This window comes from Branchiostoma belcheri, unplaced genomic scaffold (assembly GCF_001625305.1).
Source record: "Branchiostoma belcheri isolate BF01 breed outbred unplaced genomic scaffold, Haploidv18h27 scaffold46, whole genome shotgun sequence".
In the NCBI taxonomy this organism is placed as follows: domain Eukaryota; kingdom Metazoa; phylum Chordata; class Leptocardii; order Amphioxiformes; family Branchiostomatidae; genus Branchiostoma; species Branchiostoma belcheri.
This window is the reverse complement of record NW_017804087.1, coordinates 2382729-2402055: the sequence shown is the minus strand read 5'-3', so window position 1 is coordinate 2402055 and position 19327 is coordinate 2382729. Positions and strand designations below refer to the sequence as shown.

At 40.5% G+C, this 19327-nt stretch overlaps 2 protein-coding genes across 2 annotated transcripts in view; both read right to left on the bottom strand.

The window, feature by feature from the left end:
* LOC109478932 overlaps positions 1 to 613 on the bottom strand; it is a 4005-nt gene extending 3392 nt beyond the window's left edge. The window contains exons 1-2 of the mRNA XM_019780738.1: positions 528 to 613; positions 113 to 181 (exon numbers count right to left, since the gene is read on the bottom strand). The gene's annotated coding sequence lies outside the window, so the exon portion shown is untranslated. The remainder of the gene's footprint in view (positions 1 to 112; positions 182 to 527) is intronic.
* A 5850-nt stretch (positions 614 to 6463) lies between these two features.
* The window catches only part of LOC109479041 (dnaJ homolog subfamily C member 10-like), a 65472-nt gene continuing 52608 nt past the window's right edge, over positions 6464 to 19327 (bottom strand). The window contains 7 exon segments of the mRNA XM_019780887.1: positions 6464 to 7000; positions 7342 to 7428; positions 7731 to 7859; positions 8064 to 8268; positions 8770 to 8903; positions 9042 to 9197; positions 9557 to 9658. Coding sequence (XP_019636446.1) covers positions 6989 to 7000; positions 7342 to 7428; positions 7731 to 7859; positions 8064 to 8268; positions 8770 to 8903; positions 9042 to 9197; positions 9557 to 9658 — 825 coding nt within the window. The 3' untranslated portion in view covers positions 6464 to 6988.

Here is a 19327-nt window from a genome sequence, read left to right as displayed (position 1 = left end):
TTTACTTCGGTAAACATAAATAGGTTTCAAAAAAGATTTTGGGTAAGTAAAATTTGCAGTATTCTAATTACATGAATCCCCTGAAATAATGATATGTGTTTTAAGGCCTTACCCTTGTACTGTACTGGAATAGTTCCCTGCAATGTGAGGAAGACGTCCTCTCTGCCATCATGAAGTTTAACTGTGAGAAAACAATGCAGACCCTCATTTTTCACTCACAATGGAGAAGTTATCAAAATCTATATAGCTTCACTGGAAAAGTTAATTGTTCAGTCATCTATTATACTGATGACTACACCACCACTGTGATATAATGCGGGTGAATTTCCAACACATTACATATATTAGAATCTTCAATTATAATGAGCCAGTGAAAATTGACATTACCAGAAGTGAAATGTGCTAAAAAAATAAGGCTTAAGCCTATTTTCGTGGGCAGAATTCAGAAAGCACCATGATTGATATATTAATAAATACCATTTAGACTGAACACTGCTTTTGATTAAGATAACATTTAGAAAATGTACGTGGTTCAATGCTGGGCTTCAGGTCTTCATAGCTTGTAAAGACTTGAAAGATCTCCCTCTGAGTAACACCCTTGTGTTTGTACAGTAACTGTGAACAAAAAAAAAGAAGCAAAATGTATAACATTACATATTCCCTGCTAAAAGCAAAGTCAAGTTACTGTATACATTTAACTGTACAAATCTGTAATATGTTTTCAGGGTTGTAGGGAACGATTCAAACATATTTGAATGAACCTTCAAGATAGACATTCAGAATGATGTATTTGGGGACTTTTTCAGTTTTGGGCAATTTTTAGATTAAGATATAACAGTACTATATTTTGCCTTCTATTTCCTCAGGTACGAAGGTGCCTATGACACAAGCCCACGGGACCTTATTCTTACTTTTGCTATATTACATATATTATTACTCAGCTTTTATCCACATTCATGGAATGTCCACAGGCATGTCTCAGCTCTGGAGTTTTGCTGACACATAATGCCCGTGACATCTAAGTCCTACCTAGTGAAATTCCTGGAAACCCTTTGGAAAACCTTTCTGCAGGGATGCCCTTAACTTCCCCATTGGCTCGTTCCACTCAAGGAGTGGTAGGGAGTGATACCTCAAGGTAGAGAGTGATACTGAACTGCACTGTACATTGTGTATCTGTCTAAGACTTAACATATCAACATTAGGTTCATACATTGTACTTAACATATTAACATTAGGTATACTGCCAGTGATGCACATACATGTTCATCTTCAATCAACTTTCAAAAACCCAAAGTAATTCCAGGCAGTTACCACTATGGAATTATGGAATAACTTTTCTCATTAATTATGCAAATTAAGTCTTCATTCACATAATCAATATCAGCCTATATTTCTCTTGTTCTCAATTACATGTCACCGCTTGAATAGTCCTATCTTGATTAATAGAATTTCCGCATTGATTATGCAAACTACATCCAGATTTGCATAATTCCATATAATTATGTCAAGCATCACTCAAGCTATCTACATACCAAAATTCATGATAATCCGTCAACCGGTTCTGAGTTATCCTCCTTTAAATATTTGTCAACAACTGCCCTCGCAGTTCCCGAGCAAGCCGCTAGGGGGCCCAAACTTACGTCACTTCTTCCCCAGTACAAGAACTACCTATCATTTAAATTTCGTACCCCTATATAGCATGGCTAGATCATGAGTTATAAAAACCGGAAGTTCTGCTGCAGTACCATAACAAGCCATTAGGGGGCCCAAAATTTTGAGGTCTCATCAAGACCTACCCACCTTTTTGAGTTATCGTGTTTACAGACAGACAGACAGACACACAAACAGACACACACACACAAACAGACGAACACCAATGAAAACATAACCTTCTTGGCGAAGGTAAATATAACCTGCATGACATGTCATGGAGGTAATAATAATGACAATGAAGTTTATGGGCTAAATATAAGCTTAGTAGGCTACAAATAAGTAGGAAATAGGAAAATGCTATGTTTTACACATTTCTTCCCTCTTGTTCAGACATTTACGACATGTACAGCGTCTCTATTACATTGTAGTTAACTTCAAAGATGTAAGAACATGTCATCCTTTGATAGGTACGAGTGGAGTATTACATGACACTATAAATCTGTTTTAACTGTATCTCATTAACTTCTGAACTGTTGTGTGTAAACTCACCTGTACTAGAGAATTATTGACATATGTATCCATGCTGTTTCCGAGCTTGCTAATCTGATGCTTGGGAATGAACCACCAGATTTCTTCCTCCTGAAAAAAAATGCATGTCACACCTGGCATCAGGGTGCACGAGGTGGCAAAAGTACCGATTTGAGGAAGTAACAGGTTCCTTTCCCAGAGTGGGTTTCTCTCTTTAGCGAATGCCCACGAATGCACGTCAACACTCGATGTTACAGTTACTGTAATAATTGTTCACTGTGGGCGGCTTCAGCAAGTTGGAAAACTCTGAATCAGCAAACCGTGACCTTGCCTTTAAAAAGCTGGTATCGAGATGCTGCCTCAATGATTTTCAAGATCATAGCGCCCGGGAAGCAAATGGACCCGTCTACTCTTGGAATGTGGTGTCAGAGATACGTGGCCGTTGAGTATGTATGACTCAGGTACATGGGATATCACATCCCAGCTTACCACTGATAATTTCTGGATGGGTTGGTGGACTGGACTGGACTGATTCGGGCTTACATTGCATTACCCTCAGCAAGGTAATGCAATGTAAGCCCGAATCAAGAGTCGCCACGGCTAGGCAAATAATAGATTCTACTAGTTGGTAATGTGTCTAACATAATGCTACATGTATAGGGGGAGTTTGGCCGCCTTGGGGTGACAATACTTGTATGCTTCGGAGGGAACGAAACTACCTCCCCGCGGCCGGACTCCCTTGGCCCATTTGATCCTTTTTGCCGAATTCTACGATCCGTTATTGCCCGTAGAAAGGCCTGGTGGGCAAAGGTACGAAAGTAACGGGTTCCTCACTGGGCGCCCAGTACGGAAACCGTGGAGAAAATAGCGTCGATACTCGGGGTCCAGTTCTGAAGAAAGCTCTAAACTGGAATTCCAGTTCGGAACGGCGTTATTCCAGTACTGAAGCTTCGTCAGAACTGGAAGTTCAGAACTGAATCTTGTTTCGGAACTCGTTTTCCAGACCTGAACGCCCGTCGGTACTCGGACCCCAGTACTGTGTTGCGTCCCGGCTACAGGAAGGCTGGTTCAACTGGTCATTCAGTACTGGTTACCCAGTTCGGAGGTCATTCAGTACTGGAAAGCCGAGTGTCGATGTACCTAAGTAACGGGTTCCGTACTGGATTGACCAGTAAAAAGTGACTCTACAGTACTGGAAGCCGAGTTTTCAAATTATTTCCGAACTGGGCTTCCTGTTCTCACGTTCTAATTGTACTGGGATGTTCCAGTACTGAATACGATATGTCTCAATACAGTAGTAGAAGTAGCCTTGCTGACATCAACAACGTATAAACTAGTATTGGTCTATAACTGGTCGACGTGCCGATCTTCAACAGCCCGCTCTTCGTTGTTAGCCGCCTCAGTTTCTCTCGTCTCCCGTAGACGCTTCCTGTAGGTATTCTCGTTGTCCTCCGGCAGCCGTGTTCGCCTTATGTTGCGGCGGCCGTCCGGCAGCTTGCCCGGCTTTACTAGTCCGCCCGGCAGCGCTTGTAAGCCGGGCTATAGTATACTCACGCCAAAGCCGCTCCGCGTTTTCCAGTACGGAAGGAACGTTCAGTTCTCGGTTTCCAGAACTGATTCAGAGTTTTCCAGTTCTGAAGTCGCCTCAGATCTGGACGCCCAGTTCTGACAGAACTTCCGAACTGGAAGTTCAGTTCGGAAGGCACCTTCAGTACTGAACACCGAGTACTGAGGGAGGAACCCGTTACTTAGGTACTTTTGCGCCTGGTGGAGGCTAGACGTAAGCACCAGGAACCCAGTACTGATTGATGTGAGAACTCGGCTTCCAGCGTCTGAAAGAGTCGCCGAGCACTCGAAAATTCGGTGCGGAACCCGTTATAATTCGACGCTGGCTATCCAGTTCTGAACGGCTTCCGTGTAAGAAATCACTTTTCAGACATACCATGCATGCATGACAGGTTTTATCGAACCTCTTGTTCCGACCCTTTTAAAGAGGCAAGCAAAATGGCGGACAAGTAACACTCAGCTCTGAGTGCAGGTCAAAAAAGTCGACCTGTTGTTGTTTGCAGATAAAGACTTATAGAACCACCAGATGTCGACCAAGTGCGCCTACCTTTTCCACTACAAGACGCAACTACCGCGTAAGGACACATTCACCGTGTCGACGGAATATTTGAATGCCCTCAGTTTATTATCGCAAACCTATCGTATACGGCGAATTAATGTTTGTGCCCTAGCATTAATTTGTATGGCAGCTACCTGTATAAAGGCGATACAATATAGTATTGTGCAGTTTGTGAATAGTCAACTTACATGGACGACACAAGTTGTCCTTTTTCTCGAAACAGATGCCACACGCTGTGAGCTTTTCCCCTGCGTCACATGCAAGTTTTGTGCGGTGGCGTGACTGTGTAACCAAACCAGTCTGATCGTTCAAATCCCATTGTGTACTTGGTACTTGTGCGCACCAGGTAAGGACGTCATCAGGTAAATAATTATACGTGAGTAACCGAAACTAGTGGCCTTGGTAACGCCTTTTGGAGATCAATGCGCGCGAGGGTGAACAGGCCGATTTTATAGGGGTTGATCCTACGGCCTTCCTCGATCGGTCAAACCGCTGGGTGGTATCATTGACTGAACTGCTCATTGTATATCAGATATACAATCAAGATATGCTAGTGTGTGTATTGAAACGTGGGTTCCGAAGGGTAAACATTTATAGGAAACTTTATACTATGGAAGTTACAATCATGTAAAAGAAACTCTGGCATGTACCTAATGACGTGACAAACCTCAATACTGGTTTCACAATCTACCATATTAACATGTTCAAATCATCCATACATGACTATATTGTAACTTCTCTGGTGACTATCTACCTCACCACAGTTTAAACGCCTGACAAAGCAAGGTGGCGGCGTAGGGATCCGTGATGGAACGAGTAAGTTAGGACAAATTTTACGTTAAATATTGCGCTTGTCTTGTGGGAATACAAGCATTCACAGACGTATTTTACCGCGTGACCGCACTATGACTATGATGTATTCTGATATAAATGATTATTTTCCTATGCAGGAGAACATGATGACAGTATCCCCGCATATGAAAGTCCGCCTTTGGTGACGTACTGGCAACATCCTCAGATGGTTTGGGGTCGGCTCGTGGCGCGAGACCATACCAGAATCAGAGATACCAGATGGTCTCACACGGTCATCCGATGGTCTCACAGCGCCATTCAGCAATATTACTAGGAACTACAACGCCTTCAGTATACTTGTACAAGGTAGAAGTGTACAGTGATTGCCGCTTGAAAGCATACCCTTCTCACGAAGGCAAACATTCAACATGACACGCTGATGATGTTTCTTACTTAATAGGAAGTTGTAGCGTCCTGTAAGTGTGGCCGCATTCAGTTTGGCAACTAATACCAGCGTAGTGACAATTCAATACACAATGTAAAATATGTATAAAACTTAAAGGAAGACAAGAGTCTGGGTCCAGGACACCATTTTTATTTCTGTTCAACCTCCTGTTTATTGTGTGATGTCAAATTAATAGATGACTACATGTACAGCCTGCAGTGGGCAAAAGATGCTAACAGAACTGGCTAAAAACATTACTGAGGACACCGTAGAAGCATAACAACATTGTGTTAATTCAAGGAGGTTAAATTTAACCTCCTTGGTTAATTCAAGACTCCCCATGCTTTTACTATTGGTCAAACTCACACAATGATGAAAATTTTTGCAACAAACATCCATGTGTGACTATTAAGTGCATTAAATAATTATTGCTAATTTGTGCCTACTTGTATTCCACCAAACTGACACCCCTGCACTGCAAAGCATATTTGGTCATAGTGGGATAAATTTATTGAATATCTTTACATATACATGGCACCATAGTATTATGGATAATTTGAAAAAAGAATATGTTTACCAGTAACTATTACTAAAAAAAATATGCAGTGACTTTGAAAAAATGCTTGAGAATTCTACATGTAGTACTCAACATAAAAGCCTCACTTCAGCAGGTAGCTAAGTCTAGTTTCTTTAAGTGGGAAATCTCTCTTTTCACATACATGTGTAAAAGAGAGATCATAAAACAGTAACACATACCACTACATGTACATAACCATAACTGTACATATTCTCCTGAGCATGTAATACAGTATTGCTCTCCAATATAAATAGATACAACTGCTTGGACCCAAAAGTGTAAAACTACAGATTCTGAAGTTTCACAAGAACCAATGTCAGGTAACTATGTTCAATCATTTCTAATATGCATGACGAACTAAGTTTTTGGCAGCAAAATATTTAACAAATCATCTGTTTACAAAATAGCGACACAACTTACACTGCTTTGGCCACCCCTGCACATTTTTATTGTCTCACATGACCAGCTCTTAGCTACCTTACAAAATTGGTTTCCAAAGAATATAGTATTCCGCAGTTATATGAGCTACTAAAAAGGAAAAACTGGAGGCACTTGACACAATGATACACAACTATAATTCCTATTGCACCATTAATATATGGCATAATGACATCATTGCTTTGAAGAAAAATCTTGGTTATTGTAGTGACATCTTAGATTCTGTGATGACATCATAGATTCAATGGTGTAGCTGTAGATTCTGTGATGATGACATCATGGATACTGTGGTGATGTCATAGATTCTGTGAAGATATCATGGTTTCTGTGATGACATCATGGATTATGTGATGACATCATGGTTTCTATGGTGACATCATAGACTCTACATCTCAGGCCAGATAATCTTCTAAACGGCTTGGACCCTGCATTATAGTTCATCCTACAGGAAAAAGGCAAAGAGGAAAAATTTAAATCATCATACAAGATGTGAGAGAATTTTTTTGTGTTAGACCAAAGTTTTAACTCTAAACATGTAACTACCAATACAGATGAACTTTCATGATAATACAGATCACTTGTTTGTACAATGTACTTACAAGACAACAAATAGTTTGCATAGCCATAGAATACAATACCACACTCACTGAATATAGCAAATAATTTTGTGAACAAATATTCATGCAAGTGACATACAGTCAAATATAGCACACTGTATAGTATAGTATCTGTTTTTGATGTTCATTGAAAGGAAAAATAAGGTAAAAACAGTTTCCTACTCACCCGTAACCTGCGGTTCCCAACTTTCTGTTTTATATAGTTCACAATATACTCTGCACTCTGACTGTTTATAGATTCTCCAAAAATATTCTGTAAGAGACAAAAGGATATCATTATAGTACTGCACACAGAATTTGTTTGAGAAAGAAGATATTACATGTTGTCAAGTGAAACATTGGAAGCATGTAACAGCACCAGTTGTGCTCTGTTGCAACCCTTGGAAGACGGGGAACAACAGAACTGATGATAATTTCATCCATTACCAAAAAATACTCCAAACTTTGCTACTGTAATCATTATCCTCCCTAAGTTGCAATGTATTTAGGGCAACATCATTTCTTCTTCTCCTTTTGCTATTTCCATGAAAAAGATTAGACTGTTTTCAAACTTACTTTTTGTTTTCCTTCGATGTTTGGTTTGTAGAAACGTAATGTGGGGTATGCCCTGACCCAGGCCTGCTGACACAGGTCTGAGTACATGTCACAGTTCACCTTCCCAAAGTGGGCAACCCCGTCTCCTAGCTGCAAGGGCAATAAAGTCAGTGTCAACCATTATTAAATATATATATTATGAAAACATAACTTCTAATCTAAAAGTCCATCTTTTAAACATGAAACACATGGAGCAGCTCTTTCAAACTCAGGCCTTTCTCTAGTATCTTCCTGACTTAGAAACACATTTCCATAATCAGATTCTATTTTACTTTTCGCGATTAAAAGACTGACCCTTGCAGCTCTCTCAAACTCCGGAGCGAAGACCTGACAGTGACTACACCAGGGTGTGAAGAAGTCTATCACCCAGGCATCCTCCCCCTGGATAACTCTCTTCTGGAACTCTGCATGACTCAGCTCAGGGGTTTTACTGGGCAGGTGCTGGAAGATCCACGTACGGAAGGACGCCACGTTCCGCCACCAGTGGCTTGGGTATTTTCTGGGATGGGATGAAGTAGCATTAAATAGTGTACATGTAGCTAAAAGACTTTAGTAAGATAATAAAGGAGTGTTAGATAGCTACATGTATATACAATACAACTAAGGAGTGCTTTTAGAGTTGCCCAACTAGAAGCATAGCCCATTTTATGCCAACAAATGTTAGACATCCAGGTACAACATCAAGCAAAAAAGTTTTTTCATCATTCTGTGAATTTCAGAATTTCATTCTCAGTCACCAATGAAAGATCATATTGGATGCTATCTCAAACGTTTGACTCATAGGAAAATTTATCCAGTTGCATTTCTTATCAACCTTTTTTCCACTACTCCAGAACCTTTGTTCTGGCAAATTCCAGAATAATTGTGTGTAGATTTCTCTTAATATGTATGGAATTGTTTTACGACACAAAATTAATACATCTGCTAGTAGATAATATACATTATGATATGAACTATGTGACTTACTAACATGTTACTAACAGTATGTAACAGTACTTACTTGAAGTAGCTTGTGCCTGTGTATGTAGGAGGGTAAAGGCGGATGGTTGGATAACTGTTGATGCCCTGATTGTTACACACGACACGGTGTCTGTCACAGTCTACCTGTGCCACATTGGCTATACCCTGCATGGTCTGTCAGGAAACAGACAAGTATGCATCTTTAGTGCTAAAAGCCAACTCTAAAAGTATACGGTACAGTAGTTTATTTCTCCTTTACTTCTCCACTAACTTGCATTGACACAGAACTAAAATCAAACATTACTATTCTACCTTAGCAAGTTTTCTCCACTCGGGAGCCAGTTCCTGACAGGGTCCACACCAGGGAGCATAGAAGTCCACCAGCCACATGTCATCATCCCCACGGTCTCCGATCAGGGGAACAAAGTTGTCTGACGTTAGGATAATCACAGGAGGACGCAGTGTATCCTGTCAGGGATAGAACAAGCTTTCAATTCATGTATCATTTCATAACACCTTTGAGAAGGAAAGTACTTCCTGTATTATCTGTGTCTTGACTCTAGCTTCATGTGTTGTACTGTATACATTGTATTATACAGCATGATTTGCCAAAAAAAACAAAGTATTCTGTTTGCAAGCTTAATTTTGCTGACCTTGCTCTTCAAATTTCTCAATCCTCCTTTACAGAGTTCATCTTGAAATACAATACCTGTTTGTGGACTGTCAGACTGCCCTATGGCTTCCAGATAAGAGACTGAGAGTGAGTGTGTATATCATGGCAGCAGCTCTTAATCATCAATATGTAACTACAATGTACTAACTGTTACCTGTGCAAACTCGACCAGCTCCTCTGCCTGGTGCATGCCACTCAGGAAGTGAGGCACACTCTGGTTGTAGAACACTGTGGTTGGGTATGAATGGATATTCATCTGTGTGGGGAGAAAAGGAGGAAATTGTTATAAAAAGATACAAGACTTAGTCTATACAGGTAGTTAAAGTGTAGTTAATAACAAGCTGGTGCCTTATTGTATTGATAGAATTCAGCACTTTAGGCTAGCCTTTTGTAAGATTAAATTTTAATAGCAAAATTCCCATTTTCCTAACAATGCCTTGTTAACATTCCTCAATGCATTGATTCCTGCTGTCATTCCATTTGATATCAGACCCTGTAGTACCAACAGTTGTTGATAGGTGTCCCAATGCCAACTCCATTTTGATCTGGTCAGTTTTTATAGTTTTTGGGGTAATTACAAATACAATAACTGACCATACAGTAACCATAGATGAAAATTTAGTAGTACAGTCCTTGGGTTTGAACAGCATTGATTTTCTAAAGGAAGAAACAACATGCACATTGTTCAGTCTTGTATACTTGCTACTTTATTGGCAAATAAATCACATAAGTCCATGAATCACATGGCTCGGTACATGAAGAATGATCAATACTTTCCATGGGTGCGATCCTTTACTTCCTCATGCCTGAGGTATTTCCAAACGTTAATTGGGTCAATCCAATACCGCATTAGAACCTCCAGTAGGGAAGACACATTGCAATAATCATGGGATCTCTGAGGTGAGGAGGTCCTGTTTAATCAATGACAACCTTCGGCCATACTTCACATACTGTGGCCACCTGTGTCTGTTATTAGTCAACTTAGCTTCAAGCTGATGCAGGGTAAGATAGAGAAAAGTCCAGACCTCCAGAAAAGACAGAGAAAATGCCATAAAGATAATAGTATGCATAATATACAAGCCATACATCCATGTACCATTCTTCTTGGAGATAATGGTACATGTCAAGGCATCCTTCCATCTCAAAAGATTATATTCTTGGAGACCAAAAGTCTGATATGATATAAGCACCATAACTTTTCCTGCATATAATGTCCTGACTACATATCCTTGATGTACAAAATGACTAATAAACAGCTGGATATACTAACTACTAGGTACCTAATACCAGCCTGGAAAACTACAAATAGTCATGCCTTTAAATAACAACTAAAGTTATCAACAAAGCCTAAAGTTTTCCAGGTTTCATTTTTACAGCTAACATTTCCATCCCCTCATGTCCAGAATGGTATCCTACCCTACAGAACTTGAAATGATAAAAGACATGCTTTGCTTACCCCCCTCTACCCAGCATCAATAACACAGCCTTCAATGGCAACAAGATGAAAGGAGAGATACGGGGGATTCCTGAGATAGCTTGACAGGCACATTAGGATCCTTTCTTAGGAAAATACCATGTCTTCAAAGAGAGGAAAACCGTGCCCTGGTGAACAGTCATAACGCAACCATCAAAGATGGCAAGGAGATATTTAAAAAATGGGGATTTGGGGAGTTCCTTACAGGCAAATGCAGCGTCCAAATGGAACTTCTTTCTTTAGATCACCCTAAAAGATGACAAGGAGATATAAAAAATGGCGATTTGGGGGATTCCTTACAGGCAAATGCAGCGTCCAAATGGAACTTCTTTCTTTAGTTCACCCTAAAAGATGGCAAGGAGATATAAAAAATGGGAATTTGGGGGATTCCTTACAGGCAAATGTAACATCCAAATGGAACTTCTTTCTTTAGAGTCTATGTCAACACAACCCTCAAAGATGACAAGGAGATATAAAAAATGGGGATTTGGGGGGTTCCTTACAGGCAAATACACTACCAGGACCGTAAAATTTAACGATTTACGCTGTTACACAAACAAACGCACGGCGTGTACACGTTCGTACGCACGGCGTGTGCACATTTGGGGCGGAGTCCAGATCAGCGGGGAGTCAGCTCATTATCACTGGGATACCGATAATGAGCCACTGGTCTGCACGGTAGAGAAATAATTACGTTTGATTTTACGACAGTTGTATACCGATCACGTCAGCGCGCAATGTCGTAATATTGTGTGTCCATTACGGCGCACGAATAGAATCCTATATCTACCGGTCAAAATTAGTCAGCTGCAGGCGAAAGTTGCCTTCCGTTTACATTTTGGGCCAGCCATTTTCGTATAGGAACTGTCGTAATTCTTTGAAGATAATAATTAAAGTTCGTGTGCCGGCATTTATCCCGCAAACACAGCGTAATAATTTGCCGATTTCTTCTGCGTCGCCATGTGTTTCCCGCCGGCGCTGCCGAAATGGATTGCGCAATGCTCTATAATAGAGCTGTGTACAATTTGTACGATATTTAGCGGTGAGGATTAGTGGTTAAAAGATTTCCTATGTCCTTCCCCCCGGGTCAAAAATTTTTCCAAAGCCCGGCGAGAATGATATACTAGACTATATCTAGTAAACTGGTCGACACATGACGTTTACACGGCCAGCAGAAACCTCATTGATGCGGCCGGCCGGCCACGAGGCGGCACGATCTTACTGATCGAATGAACAACACAAAAACGAAAAGCCAGTGTTTTGTTCGGCACGGGGCTGAATATGTGCTTACGGGGAGGAAAGACCACGGGTATTTTTTTTCCATATTATATCAATCAAGTATTGAATAAACACCTCATGAGTTATTGCATCCGCCAAATCGCTTTAAATAAAACAGTGGTTTTCAAAAATGAGTTCTTGTAGGAATGGAGTAGTAATCCTGACATTGAAAGTCAAAATTCACACACATCTCGTACAAGTCGTAGTAGAACATTTCTCCCAGGACATCACGGCGCCCCATGGCCAGCCCTGTCAAAATTGATTGATTTACTCCGACGCAACCGCCGAAAGGGGCGGTTCGGGTTTCAGATCAAAGAAGTCGGTACAACTTTCGCTACACGCGTGCCAAGTTGTGGCCGGCAATTCTGTTTTACCAAGGAGGTTGTCGGTATACAGGAAATTACGCTGTCAATAAAATGTTTCAGGGCTTCTATTTTATTCTACGGCGGCCGCTATTAGATGCGGAATACGATTTGGTAACAAAAACAAACATAAAAAAAGCAGGTTATAATTTAAACACAAGGAGCTTTGATTCATTTTCTACTGCACTTTAAATGGATTTTGAACACGTCTACTTTCTGTCAGTATGTGTAACCTACGAAAAGCTGCGGATATTTTTTAATCATTCAGATCAAGGTTTAAACCTCCTGGTGCAGATTATACTAGTACTAATTTATAGCAAGAATGAATATGGTGTGTCTGATAGTCGGAGACGCAACGGTCGTTTCAAAACCAGGTGTACGAGTCCGTTGCGCGTCATGTTTTCTTTTGTATCGTCGACAGCTCTCACTGAATATAACAGATTTTGTTGGAAAAGTCTCGGGGTCACAACCCCCCATTTTTATATAAGATATATTTCTGACAGGTTATTAACTTTTTGTATGTTTTCTTTATACATACAGGTGCTTAGAGACTAAAACTGCACGAGGGAGAATACTGCATGCGCATGCCGACTCGTTCCGACTCTTCCGAGAGTTTTTATCAATATAGTTTTTGGAGCGATCATAGTTTGTCCTAACATGGAGGTAGATCTCTTCTACCTCCATGGTCCTAACTCTAAGGTTGTACCTTCTTGTTCCCAGTAACATAGTGTTGAGACTGAAATGTTTGACATTTCGCTTTGTTGATTGAATTCTGTTGACATGTGTGAATCCCAACGTTAGTAAAATTATAATTCCCAGAGTATCAAGCTAGCAAACAGTATAAAGTCAAAACGGAACAAAAACCAGAACAGATATTGGCCAAAACAATTCTATATTGGCAAGACCAAGGAGGTAAAAAGAGATCTCCCCCGCAAGGCTAGCTTTCCTCCGACCAATTACTTGCTCAGACGATCGGTGTCCGTGTGCCTGTACAAAGAAAAGGGAACATAGCATTACAAGTACATGTACCAGCAAGGACCTTGGTACTACGTGCCGTAGTAGCCTTTTGGACACAAGTAACTAGGAAATGATACTCTAAAGAACATACATGCATTTTGTTCTCACGCAGGTATTTTTTATAGGAAAATATCTTTCTTCACTGCTATCTTATTCTACTAAGTAATTGTGAAAACAAGGAAAACACGTGGAACTTTTTGTAACCTCCGTGATAAAAAAATCCGATTTGGACTCCACATTTGATGCATATCTGTAACAGGTTTTTGTTATATTTTTCATGCAGAGCTATGCTAGGGACAGACAGTGCCAGACAGAAATGTGTATTGTAATATCGACCATGTACAGTATTTGAGAATCGAAGTCTGTCTTCCAATCTTCGCTTGAGGAGAAAAGAAGATTTTTCTTCACCTTCGGCAAAAAATATCTTCGTCTTAACTAGTAAGAGAATATACGAAATCGGCCAAATTCTAAACACAGATGTCTGTTGTTGTTACCACTAAAGTGCACCACTCTTAGAAAACCCGTAATTTATTCACTATTCTTATGCACTGTCAAACACGCGGGCGTATTGTCAAACAAAAAATAATTATCCTTGTCACCCTGATGCAAATGCACATCCCCTTTCTTCTATTTTGTGAAAAGAAATCTGGTCAGAAATGACGGTTCGAAAGCTTTTTCTCGGCGTTCTGTGGCGGCCCGTGACAGATACGCAAGTTGTATAACTTGAATCCGCCGGGTCACGTTACCCAGTTCATTTCTTTGTTACTTTGTTATCACGAACAAAAATGACGACAACATCCGAAAATCTCCTTGGTAAAACTTAGGGGGTTGCAAGAAACAAGGACGAATTGTTTAAGCAACGTTTATGTATGTGTTTGGTTGCCCAACATTAGTTAGTCTACCATGACTTCTAATAACTACCTTTTTGGTAGGCGTTTCATACAAAAACTTGAACCTCCTTGCTAATACTATTGAAAGCACAGTCATGTCTAAGTAGCGAAAATAAATTACTAGTAAACTAGCCAGCATTTTTTCGTGTTTCAGAAACATTACAAAATGTTACAAACTAATACGTCCTGTTCTCGGATTGAATGATAGTATCAACAAGGAAAGTACTAGGGCGCTACTTCAAGTATTATACAGATCACAGCTACAGCTTATTTTTTGTTGAATGAAAATGAATGTTGTTTACACACCCGACGGATCTTACGCAATAATTTACAGGTAAGTAGTGTCCCCCAAAATGTGAAAAGAGGTGATTTCAGTGCGTTTCAGTGGGAGCTGGCTTATTTTCGCAGGTAAGTAACATTTTTCGGCAGCTCTACTTTTTTTTTTAAGTTACGGTATCTCACATTTTCTCATGTTGCGGGCCTGCCGAATGCGTGAATTCAGTGTCAATCTAGTATTATCGAGTGAAATCTGTTCACCCTGTAAAACTTCTAGAATGGTGCTGCACTGCAATTCTACAACTATTGTGTATTACTCGCGGCACACACAGTACATAGTCCAGAATGTGTCGAATATCCACGGCGAATATCCACGACAGGAAATAGTTGGTTCATAATCTGACATTGCTGTTTCCGCCTCACGGAATGAAGGACTGACGTTTCCATAGTACATTAAATATTCGTTAATTTTATGCAGAAATATCAGTATCAGTGTCTTGTAGACTTTCTCGGTTCTGAAATGTCACAAATCATCTGTCTTGCGATCCTGTCGTCTGCAACAAGCGCATGAAAACACCGCAGTACACACTCGACAAATTTCGAGACTCTTCGTATAACCTCGATTATAGTCGGTGAAGATCGACTTTACAGCGAAGATGGACGAAACATTTTTCTCAGTGCTCATTGGCTGCTCAGATAATTGAATTATTCGGCCCGTAGGCCGAACAGACTCTGGGGCGCCGACGGCAACTTTTTCAAAGGGAACCGCCTGTCAATCAATTACGTGCAGTCGTGGGAATAGTGAACGCCTAAACCAAGTCCTTGCCTAAACTGAAGAGACTTGACCAAAGCATGGACGTAAAAATCACAGGCGTATCACGTAATGCTCTACAAGCTCTGTTTTATTCAGGAACAAACAGTGTCAAAATCAAACCCCGCTATTTTTTTTAATTTTGTCACAGCGCTCATGATCAAATCGTAGCTTTAGTATAGCAGTTGCAGAAAATTCTTAACGCCGCCGACTTCGACTCGCTAGGCACGGTCATTGACCTTTCCTTTTGGCGTACGTCTTTCTGACAAAATGTCTGCCAGTTTTTCTGCCGGCTTTTGTTTAATTCTCAACCTTGCAGCAATCATACTCCAAGTTCCAACACCAACTATCATTTCTTCCAACTCCTTGAACTAGTCCAGAGTTGTTTGCGCTCGAATCTGAATTAACTATAAACTCGGCTCCACGGCCAAGACAGCGTGTAGCCGCTGTGCTAATATAGTAATAACCCCATGTATTATCCACAAATTGTCAACAGATACATGAAAATAAGATAAAACAAGTATCATTGTAATTTTAGAATACAAATGCTAATAGCTAATTATTGCTATAAAGCGAAACCACGCCCTATAAACTCATTTACTGCACGTACTCTGTCTGTGTTCAGTATCTCACCGTAAACACGCCGTGCGCACGGCGCGTGCACGCCGTGTGGGCGAAGGACTCATTGCTTCTTTTAATGATTAATTAATGTTTGGGAGGCTGATACGCATTTTTTAGATATTGAGACTTTGAAAATGTGAATGGCATAAATTGTAAACGTGGTAAGACACATACAAGTATTATCAGAACTTCAGTGTCAGACCATGACAAATACAACTACCAAAGCGGCTTCTGCTTTTTCTTCCCTCCGCAGGCGTGGTACAGTAAATGTGTATTACTAATATCAAAGGCGCGGGAGACGTTCATGAGAACGTGCGCCCGGTGGGAGGGACTTCGCAAACCAGCGCTCGCTCAAAGATATGGTCGATGAAAGAAGGAAGCAGAATCGTACTTCCTGCTCAAAATAATCATGTAGACTGTGTTAGTTGTTTTGGATGGTACTTGTATTTTGTTGTTAGGTTCATGTGAAAGGATTCTACGCGGTATTTACGTCATCTCTGCCAAAATAAAACACTGTGCATGCGGCGCAGTTGCCTTGGCGCGGCGATGCGTTGTTGTTTTTTTGCCGTAAATCGGGCTATTTCATGAATATTCTCATGAATATTCCGTGTACACGGTGCCTGAAACATGAATATTCTGAATATTCCCCGCCCTACTGGCCCCCAAAATCCCGCCCACCCCAAACGTAAACACGCCGAACACACGATCGTGCATTCGCCGTGTACGTGTACACGCTACCGAAAAGTTCGTTAAATTTTACGGTCCTGGTAGTGTACAATGTCCAAATGGAACTTCTTTCTTTAGACCACTACGTCATCTTCTGTAAGCTTTAGGCTCTACTTTCTGTTTGAAGTCACATTCACAAGAAAAAAGACGTCTGGAGATTTAGATAAGGGTGAGTTTACGGTGCCGCCACCGCCTTAAAGGCAGACATCAGATTTAGAAGTCATCTGTATGAAAATTATATCGATAATAGGCTGGAAGCGGGGGGTAAAGGCTTAGAACTTCCTCCATGACTTGCATTTTTTAAGTCTTTATTTAGCCATTTGTTTTGAGGGCAATGCACAACCTCTCCTAGGAGACTTACTGCAGATTTCTTTTGGTTCTGACTTTGATCAAGATACATATTTTGGTTCATACCTCCTGAAGGAAACTTTGGTTTATGTGCAAAACTTATTGGAAATGTTGTGGGACAGAGAAAATAAAAGATACTTGCCTATCAGTGAGATATTACTTCCAGCGACATATTACTTACATTGTACATGTAAGTATGATGTTTTCCAATCATTCAATTCATCATCAATGGATTGACATATAAAAACAGTCAATATAAAAATTATTCATTCTGTATGTAGGTTAAAGATGTGCTGTATTCAACAGGAGATATTTTTACTTACAACATGTACTAAGTCAAATCATATCATCAGAAATCACACTATTTTAGACACAATCCTGCATTGGCAGTCCAGTTATGAAAAGTATAATTATTATCTAGATATTATACTACATCCAATTCCTGCAACAGCTGTAAAAAACCTTCCCTGATCATACATGTACATGGGAAAGTTGCTGTACTGTTGATAGTTGTTGTGCCTGATTCTACAAACTTTGACATTTACATACAGTTTTCTACTTTCCTCTGCTCCCAGTTTAAACCCTTTATATACATAATGCAACCTCTGAAACTCCTATGGAGTCATCATCTGTGATAAACTAAGGTGACAAGTCATCTGTTTCAGGATTACAGTACAGAACACAGGAATCTTCCCCACTCTCACCTCTCTGTTGACCCAAATCCTCCAGAGTCAGACAACCCGTTCATAATCAATACCGCCCCTTTTCTCTATCAATATCCACCATAGCACACTGTCTGACAAATTCATTATCCCACATTACAGGGGTACCTGGCCTAATTGCCCGCCGGCTTTGGTAATTGTATCCCAAATGGTTGGAGGATGGCCTCATTATCAGTCAATTTGGTGTCCTGGTCAGTGGAGGAAGCTCGGGCGATATGCTGAAAATTGGGGTCACCGCCCCAACTGTCTACCCTGATTTCTTACAAAAGTATTGATGAGAAGTTAGTTTTCTACAAGGGTTTGGACATGAGGACAGATTCACAGCTAGTAATCAGGGTTACTTTTGGGGTTAATCATTCATAAACACAATTCATAAACACCAAGAACTTTCAAACATTGTTTTTTACTGAAGATTTTCTTTCAAGTCGGTAAACCAGTAATCATTCTAGAATTCACTTGGCCAATGAGAAATTTGACAGAAAAAATCAATCAACTCTAGAAGACAGAAAAAAGGCTAAATCATGTGTACAATGAACTTGCAATATTGTGTTAAATATGAAATGTTTTAGTATATGTAGTCCATCCATGAACTGTAATGTGACTACCCTGTAACTTGCCTGGTTGCTTTAGCATGTAAGAAAGGTAGTGTTCAATTTAGCTTACAGTACACACCACAGGTTTTCTGGGTCATGGGTTTCTGCTTTCTGCCCAGGGCTGCTGAAATCCCCCAGTCGAAAATTGGATTAAAGTTATTCTCAAAGGACATTAGCAGTGGACCGTATGCCTGTCCTGTCTGTACGGGCTATTCTTCATTCAAATCACTCCATAGCTGGGTGTGGGGAAATCGGATGGATCACTGCACTGTTCCGTATACAGAATACATCAAGCAGCTGGATATATTGTAGAAAGAGCCAGACATTGCAGAAAGCATTTTCTAGTAACTGTAACTTTTCTCTTTGACTGAGAATGAGTCTGAACTGTATAGCCTGTATAAAAATGAGCATTTGAATTGGGCACTGTTTATTATTTATACTGTGAATACTCTTCCGCAAATGAAGACTCATAACCGTATGCCACACATGTCACCACAGTCTACTACTCATTCAAATTGGTCTCCTGATACAGTGTGAGAAAATTGGAGCCCGCGTTGTGGATACCCCTGTGTAAACCAGGACCCGGCTGCGATAACTCTTCCACTTGTTGTTAATACATTTTTTACAGCATGAAAAATGACAGTGGCTATCAGACACAGGTTGGGTGTAAGGGAAAACCTCCCCTAGTCACTCAGGTAATCATTCCTGTGTGGAAGAGGGATGGGGGATGACATAAATACTGCCGCAGTCAGATGTACTAGTAATAAAACGTGAAGAGTGAAACCTGGGTCGCTCAAATTATGCTGG